At 44.5% G+C, this 8,820-nt stretch overlaps 1 protein-coding gene across 1 annotated transcript in view; it reads right to left on the bottom strand.

Annotated features, from left to right (window-relative positions):
* Positions 1-5,180, bottom strand: part of zbtb11 (zinc finger and BTB domain containing 11) — a 12,078-nt gene extending 6,898 nt beyond the window's left edge. Inside the window, exons 1-4 of the mRNA XM_005919720.3 lie at positions 4,572-5,180; positions 3,574-3,821; positions 2,414-2,645; positions 1,303-2,324 (exon numbers count right to left, since the gene is read on the bottom strand). Of these exons, the coding sequence (XP_005919782.1) occupies positions 1,303-2,324; positions 2,414-2,645; positions 3,574-3,821; positions 4,572-4,881 (1,812 nt within the window). The 5' untranslated portion in view covers positions 4,882-5,180. The remainder of the gene's footprint in view (positions 1-1,302; positions 2,325-2,413; positions 2,646-3,573; positions 3,822-4,571) is intronic.
* Positions 5,181-8,820: the final 3,640 nt, after the last annotated feature.

Genomic DNA, 8,820 nt, shown 5'->3' on the forward strand with positions numbered 1-8,820 from the left:
AGCACATCTACTGCGGGTGGGTTGCCTGTTATCGGACCCGGAGTTAGCAACATCCCCCAAAAACCCGAAGAGGAGAGTCCTGGCCCCTAGCCCTGCCAGTGTAGCAGAAATGATGACGGATGATGATGGCAGCAGCAGCCGTTCTTCTCTGCGTGAGTAGCTTAATGTTGTTCGTGTGTTAATTTACATTAAGTAGGCTAACCACGTTATTACATTAATGCATATAAGGTGAACTAGCAAATAGGGCTGGGCCATATTATACCATTCACGGTAATACCGGTATAATGTTAGACAATGATAGGAAAATGAAATATCGCGATAGAATGTAAGTAAAACGCGCATGCGCAGTGCCTTTGTTTTCATACGCACATGGCCGATTGTTGAGTGAAACAGATGAACCAGAATTGGTTTGTAAAAATGGTGCAACTTCAGTGATGTGGAACTGGTTTGGTGTTTGTCCGTCAGATACACGACAAAGCACATTTTTTTGCAGAACATGCAAGCTCTCTTTAGCACCGGCACCGTTTCAAAAGTACCGGTTTGGCACCGGTATCAGATAAAACCTAAACGATACCCATCCCTAATCACAAGCACTTCTTGTTTGGCTCTCACGGAGCTTAAAGAAAACCAGTTTGCATTTTCAGTGGGGGAGGGTTCAGTATCTTTCTCTACAAGAAATCAATTTTAGAGCAAAGCTGTTTTTTACTTTCAAAGTAGATTTTATTTTGAGCTTTTTAATTATTTTTTCACTATTAAACTCCGTTTCAGTTCATTATTAGAATGGATTTGCAGAGTTTCAGTTTATATTGTTCAAGTTCATTTAGTTTTATTTCGGGGTTGGTTTTAGTCTTCTTAATTATTGTAACATGGAGGGTATTTTTTGTATCATAGGGACACTTTACAAAAAGACGTGAGGTTGAGAGTTTTGTTGAAGAGGTGAGTTTTGGGAAGAGTAGATCTTATAACACAAAACGCTTGAAGGCAGCCAACTCGGAGTCATGTGAACATCCTAAGTCTGGACAAACAAAGCCTCGTGAGGCTGGAAGTGTTGAGAAAAGCAATCAAAATGATAAAGACAAAAACAACAAATATTTCTTGCTTTTAAATTGATTTCAGTTAACTGAAATCTTCTTTCACTGAGTAAATATGCTCTTCAGCCCCAGGCCTGAGCTCAGGCTTTAGACACACCCCTGTGAACTTTTTCATGTCTTTGTTAAATCTACATTGTTTAATGCTGTAAACATGGATTCTGAGGAAGCATTGAAGCAGTGCCGAATTTTTTATGGGATGACTGTTTTGTACCTTCGGGGTGGCAACACGCGGTGAGGCTGAACCTTTCTTTGCAGCCTCCTCCTCCTCTTCCAGCCCCATATGCAGACGAGCGTAACCGCCCTCTGCGATGGAGCGCTGCCGGAGTCGCCTCCTGTTGGGGTCATCTGACGTGAACTCCTGCTTGTCTGAGGGACTTTCATCTGCAGAAGGTTCCTCGTCCTCCAGCGGCAGGAACTCGTCTATCTCCACCTCCTTCCTCACCTTTGCTGGACGTCCTCGTTTGCGTTTCTGCGGCAGTGGTGCTGGTTCGACCCTCTGCTCCTCTGTAGTGGCCTCCTGAGTTGGCGTCACCGCTGCAGGAGCCAGTTGGGTGACCTCCAAGGGGCTCTCCTTGTTCAGTTCCACGTTTATGACAAATGTTTCTGCCTCTGCGACTTGTGGCTCTTCCATCGCCAAACATGCGGACACCACGGCGAGGGATTCGCTGGCCCCGGCCTGCCCACTGTGGGTGACCACAGTCATCGTCTCCCCCTCCAAACCTTCAGCATCCCCTGAAATAAGAGTGACGGTCTCGCCCGGTTCCACCTGCCCGGTGTGTGCAATCAGGGCCACAGTCTCGCTCTGTCCAGCCTCCCCTTCGTGTACTTCCTCTCCTTCTACTGTCTGCGTAATGACCGCCACCGGTTGCTGGATGCAGCCGTCTTCAGAGGGTGTAACAAAAGTCAATGTCTCGCCTGACACGGTGACGCCGCTGTGCGTGACTAATGCCTGTCCGTCACTCTCTATGGTCACCATGTAGGTTTCAGAGTCATTCTTCGGCTCTTCCTGAGTGGCCGGCTTGCTCGACAACACCGTGTGAACGTCTCCCCTCTGATACACCGTCAGCTTCTGTTCTTCCACCTGCTTATGTACCGACTCGCAGATCTGCAGCACCTCGGTCATCAGCAGGTGTCGGGCGAGGTTTGCGATGTCCGCCATGATGCAGAAGTTAAACGTAAGCGTGGATGTGTATGCAAAGTCCAGCAGCGGGAGGAAGCTGGCTTTGGTGAACCCTGCAGGAAGAAGGAGAAATGTTAAAGCTGGGCGAAGGAGGAAAACATCCAGCAAAGAATTAAAAAAAAAACAAAAACAAAGTGCTCACCAGAGAGGTCGACGACCGCTTCGTGCGTGGACGCAGCGCCTTTCTCAAAGAAGAGCTCGTTGAAGTACTCGCTGCACGCTGCCAGCACAGCTTTGTGCGCACGGTACTCCTCGCCTTCGATCAGCAGCGTGATGTCACAGAACTGATTGTTGAGACGCTGCTCGTTGAGTTTGTCCAACATGGTCTGGCTGTGTTTGGACAGGAACTGATTGACCACGCCTTTACTGTCAACCTGAAAAATAAAACACATTTTAGGGAAAAGCATCAGTTTTATTCAGAAAAAAAACAACAACCTCTCTCATATGCAAACTTCAACTTTTATTCTCTTCTCCCTCCCACACCAAGCATGATCAATTTACTACCGAGTGGTCAGCTCTTATTTTGAAAGTCCAGCCAATGCTAACCAGATGAGCCAGGCCCTTCCTGCCTCCTGTTTTTCTGCTGGTTGGCAGTCTCAGATGTTGGACGGCTGCTTCCAAAGGCAGGAATCTATCCAAGCTAGCAGGATCCTTTCAGTCATGGATTCAGGTGTGCTACAGATGATGATAACACCTCCCAGACTTGTCTTCACAGTGCAAGATTACAATTTATTAATCTATCACTGGTATCAGATCTGTTTTCACTGTCTGCAGAATCCTGAAGCGCGATGGCGGTCCTGGTTCTGTTCTTAAGATCATCTCTCAGCTAGAGGGTCACTCTAGCCAGAGCCTGCAACAGGTGGTTCTGCTGCAGAACCAGAACTACAAACTGCAGTTCAAGTTGGAGGAGATTGAGCTGAACCGCAGCCATTTGTCATTTTGGGACACACACACCCATTCCTGCCCGTCGTCACCCCTCCCTATAAGCTCATTTAATTTAGCTTGAGCCAAGATGGCTGGAAATGAGCGTCTGCTCAACAAGATCTAAGCAGAGGAGGTAAGAGTCGCATTAATGAGGGTGAACCTGTGAAAGCGACTCATGTCTTCAAACGCACCACAAACACGCCCTAATCCAGAGCCAAATTCTAGGGACCACCCCTGATGTCTTTGGAAAGTCAAAGAAAAGCATCAGTAACACCGTGACTTTTGTTTCATTAATGATGAGTCATGTCACATAATCGACATGCAGCACAAACAACCATAAATGTGTGGGAAACACTGAACGAGACCTCTGATACTCACAAACACCAGCTCATGCTTCGGCGTCCCCTTTGCCATCTTGGACCTCTGTTGCTGAGAAGAATCTGTGAAGAATACATTTTCCTCTCCCTCTTCTTCTTCCTCCTCCTCCTCTTCTTCGTTGGAGTTGGCAGCAGTCTTGCGTCTGCCCGGTCGGGAGAACGATCGCTGCCCCGAGCCGTCATCTGTGCCCCGCTTGCTCTGACAGTGAGCACACTCCCTGATGTGGTCTTTCACGTGCTTCAGGATCCCTAAGGGGGATGCATGACAGCAGCTCTCTGATCAATACCAGAAACTGATTTGTTCTACACACGTGCGAAAATTAAAGCATGTCCTGTCACGCCTGTAGCAGTAAAAGGAATCATTTCCTGACTGGTGGTGGATTAAAATTAGGCAGGTTTAAGACAAGGGAGGCTTATTTTGAACACTGAATCATAAAAAGCTACTCCAAGAATAAAAAGATGGATCTGAAATGAGGACTAACCAATCCAGGGCACACAGCTGTTTGCAGCTGTCTGCCCTGAGCCATCTCGATCTGTCCAATAACCTCAGGGCATCGTTAGAAAACGCTTAAATTTGCCTTTCTGCAGTTTTATCGGTGTGTGCAGTAAACAGAGACCTTCTCACTGCATCTGTGCTTGTTTGTGCAAACGCTGGATCGCCTGTCCAGGATATCTAATCTCAATGTACACATTACGATTATTATCGGACAGTTTCAGAGCAGTACATTTTTGAAGTTCTCTTTGGTTCTACGCAGACATGTATCTGATATCAGAGTCCGAAGCAAGCACAAGAAGCGATTCGTTTTCTCCTTTATATTAATTTAATATTCCCTTCTAATAACATCCATCCGCTCGAAACCAATCTCCTCATTGGCCGCTAGATGGCGACAGGGAGCAGTAGTGAGCATGCGTTTCTGCAGGCAGGCTCATCGTATTTATTTCCACCGGCTCATTCACACTCCTCACACTAACTATGAGCCGCACCCCTCGCTCTCTCACCTCTCCACCAGTACTTCTGGGAGATGACTTCCCAGGTGAGCTGCTGGTTCAGGTGCTCTCCGCCCATCATAATGTGCGCCTCGTTGATAAGTTCCTTCCTGCGCTCGTCCTGCAGCACCACCTCCAGCTCCGTGAAGTCATTCTGGCCCTTCAACCTGCGCTGATAAAATAGGGTCCCATTCCGCACCACGTAGCAGGCGGCCGCCTTGCGGATCTTCCTCTTGGTGTTCCCGGGCGTCCCCGGCGCGTACGGCTCCCGCTCGTCGGTAAGGTAGCGTATGATGGCCAAGTAGCTTTCCTCACACGACATGTCCGAGCCGAGCCGCGCTTCTCAGGCTGAACTGTGGATTTTTCTGGAAGAGGAGGGCCCTCCTCAGCTTACCGAAATCGGACGGAAATTTTTCGACGTCGCTCGGATCGTTGCTAATGCGAAATAGAGCCGCTACAACCGCATTTCAAATTATTTGCGAAGGTGGAACTGCAGTTCGCAACCGACTGGGGAGAAATGCCCGAACAGACAAAATGGCTGCTGCACAACCGGATTTGGCGTAACAGGGGCGGAAGTACGCAAATGTTTTCCCTGCCACAAGAGGGCACAATGTGCAAAGCTTAAACGTCATGGAAAAGAACCCGAGCAATTTAAAAGTGTATTTATTTTTTATTTATAGATGAAATATTTGCACTTAAATAAATCTTTATTATTCTTTAGTGGGCGTAACAAAACCCACAGTCTCGCCTGACACTGTGTAAGGACAGGTATTGATCTTAAATTGTATTTATTTAAAAATATAAATTAAATCCCACAAATAAATATTCAACTAAATAATTATATGTATTTATCTTGAATTTATTTTGTATTAAATTAAATTAAATAACTTTAAGATGAATGTTTATAATTATAAGTAATATTTGAAAAAGAAAAAAGTATGTATGTATATATGTATGTGTGTGTGTATCTGAGGAATTGTGTGGTTCTTGAAGGACCAGCAGACCATAGGGGGGCGCTGTTGCACATACTCGCTATTGCAAAAAGAAATTAATCATTCCAGGGCTTCACCACAGCGTCATATTTTCACAGAGTTACACTGGGCCGACAGGGAGGGGGGAGACAAAGTAACACTTGCAATCTCATCCTTGTTTCAGATCCAGAGCCTGATGTTTGGTCATTACATTTTTTACTGCTTCCTCTGCTGCTTTTCATAAAGAAAATGGAATCAATCTTGGATTTCTAGACTGTTTAAGTATCATAAAGCTTCAAATGAAGTGCTGCTGTTTCTTCTTTTGCCATTCCTATCTCGCTTAATTTCCCATGCAGAGTTGATCTGACGTATCCGGTTCCCTCTCCTGTGAGTCAGAGATTTAATATTGTTTATTCCCAGTTGCTGCTGGCAGACGCCCCAACACGTGTTGCAGAGTGTTTGTGTGAGCGCTGGGGAAAAAAATAAGATCGTTTGCATCCTGTCAGTGTGTTTCTGTGTCACATGACGTTTGTCTGGTCTCTCCAGTAATAACTAGAGGATTAATAGCAGGTGAATCTAAAGTATGACACCTTCACAGGGAAACATGAGCTGCCTGTGTTTCCTTCATCACGTCACAGTTTGATGCCCACTTTGCACATCTTGTCACTTCCTCTTTGGCTTATTGGCTCCACCATTAATCTCCTTCTCCTTTGTGCTATTGTTTAGCTTAATGCAGGTTTCCTGGTCTGAAGACAAAGGCACCTATTACTCAGAACAGGAAGGCTGGTGTAAAAAAACAATACAACACCAGCTAAGAGAGGTTTTTTGTTCAGTCAAACGTTTCAGGATCATACAAACAGGAAGCTTTCTTTTTATATATGTGTGTATATATACCCCCCAAAATCTACGAGGCAGCATTATGCTAAAGAAACTCATTGGGAGTGACATCTCCACTGATGATGCATGTCAGACAACTGGGAGGGTGTAGGCTCATTTAAATACTGACATTGCTTTAAAGGCTATTTTATTTTGTCTAAGTTTTTATGTTTTCATTGTAATGTTTCTATAATGTCACCTTATCCATAATCAATATAGCATAAAGCCTGCACAGAGTTCCCAATTCTTTAAAGCGAAGTCGCTTTAGAAGTGTCGTAAACCTGTTTATTCAATATCCAGCAGGGGCCGACTCCTGATTGGATAACGTGGCTCTTAGTGCAGTGGGTTACACTTTGCCTAATCAGCAAAATATTCCTGGGACATAAATCCTTCGTGGTTATTTCATGAAAGACTTATAAACTCTGTCAAATCAACCTGCTGTGGCGCCCCCTTGTGAGTAAGGGAGCAGCTGAAAGTAGGTCTAAAACGAGCATACTGCTCATTCCGACACTGTTTTGATGCGTTTAAGGTCTCAGTCAGTAGTTTAACATCTTAATGCGTCAGATTAAGTTCATTTTAGAAATTTTTATGAACAACGTGTGGATAGCCACACCTTTAAAGCTCAAAGTGATATACTTTATGTGGTGCGATCATTCTGAATAAACAAAAAAAACAAACAGATTTTGTTGAATAACTGAGCGTTGATTCCAGGTGGATGGATTTTTGCTTTGGGATCACTTTTTTAGATCGCTACTTTAACCATAAAGCTGAAAACCAGGTCTTTTCTTACCACTTTACCCTGACAGCAGATAACAGCTTTAACTTCAGAGTCATTTATTTTGTACAAAAAGCTTCCATGGAATCTGTATGTCCTAATGGACCCTCTTCCTCTGTTTATTAGCCACTATCATCGATTTCCCCAGCTTCATAGTGAATCACAGAATGGAAGTTTATCAATAAAAGCCTCCCATACGAGCAATTTATGTGCTTTCTCACCGGAGTTGTACATTTGGACTAAAAAGCCTGCTCATTTATGGTTAGACATGCATTCAGAATTCAAAGATGTACTCATCCTCAGTGCACATGTTGTAACAAAGAAGTGCACATTGCATCATGTGATGCATAGATGTGCATGAGCCAAAAAATCTCAAGTTCAGAGCTTGAAATAAGAGAGAGAGTCAGCATAGCCTCGGGCATTTCCGAGGAGAAAAACAGCACCGATCGTTGCCCCTGTTACGCGCTGGAATGGCCATTTTGTGTTCGGTTGTGCATTTGCTGTTAAACCACCAGTGGTTTTTTCCACTCACAGAAGAAATATCGACTGTAAACATTTCTTTACAGCATTCGTTAAACTCTGCAGATTTCTCCAATGTCAGAAATTTGAGATGATATTTTTTGTTATTAACTAAAAAGCGTTCATTTGTGTGGACTCTGAAGTACTTGTGCATAATTAGAGTTTATTCAAAGCTGTATCTCTAAAATGTATAGTTATAATATGGTGCAAAAGGCACAAACAATTAGAGAAAACCTAAAGTACAAGGAAAAAAAGGGATTTTTTTTGGAGGGAAAACACAAAAATATCCCCAGACAGCTGAATAAGCTTCACCACAAACATCAGTTTAATCTGTACCATAACTAGTTTATACTGAAAGTGCATCCTCATCCCCAATATTGTCTCGTCAGACAACTCTTTGTCTCGCAGTACTGCGCTCACCAGCTGCAGTAATACCTGCCACAAAGAGACAGAGGCCCCATTTTATAGACCTAAAAAATTCCACATTAGCAGCGGAGGCGTGGCCCCGGCGTAAGCTGCAGATTTATCAGGTCTTGTTTGTTTGTCTTGAGTTTTCCATGACCCCATTCTTTTGGTCATTACCCAGCGTTTGCAACCATAGGTGAGCGTTGGAATGCAGAGAGACTGGCAGAGTGGAAGCTTCACCTCCTGGCTCAGTGGTTCACTCCATCATGACAGTGATATTAGTCTTCTTACCTAACTCCACACCACAAAACTGACTCAAATGTCAAACTTTTAACTAAAATAAGTCCTCACTTTATGCCCGTGGACTGGTAAATAAAACTGCCTCTGCTAAGTGAATGTCAAGAAAGACTTTTAGTTTTGTATATTTGCTTTCCTGCTGCACTAATAGATCTGAACTGCAGCTTTAAGCAGACGAGAAGATCTTGTGTGTGACTCAGTCTCCTGGGTGCGATAAAGGTGTTTGCCTGTCTAAGGACAAACTCAGCTGGAGACCCGAGAGAATGGAGACTGCCTTATCTGTCACTGTCTTGCTCATGCTGTGCCCAAGGCCAGGCACTGTGATAGAAAGCTTGCTACAGTCTCTGGCACTGGAGTACTTTTCCATTACACAGGACCAGAAAGGGTCACAGTGCCAGCAGTAATTCTTCCAGACCGA

Source organism: Haplochromis burtoni, unplaced genomic scaffold (genome assembly GCF_018398535.1).
Source record: "Haplochromis burtoni strain Fernald_Lab_line unplaced genomic scaffold, NCSU_Asbu1 Contig_13, whole genome shotgun sequence".
NCBI classification, from domain to species: Eukaryota; Metazoa; Chordata; class Actinopteri; order Cichliformes; family Cichlidae; genus Haplochromis; species Haplochromis burtoni.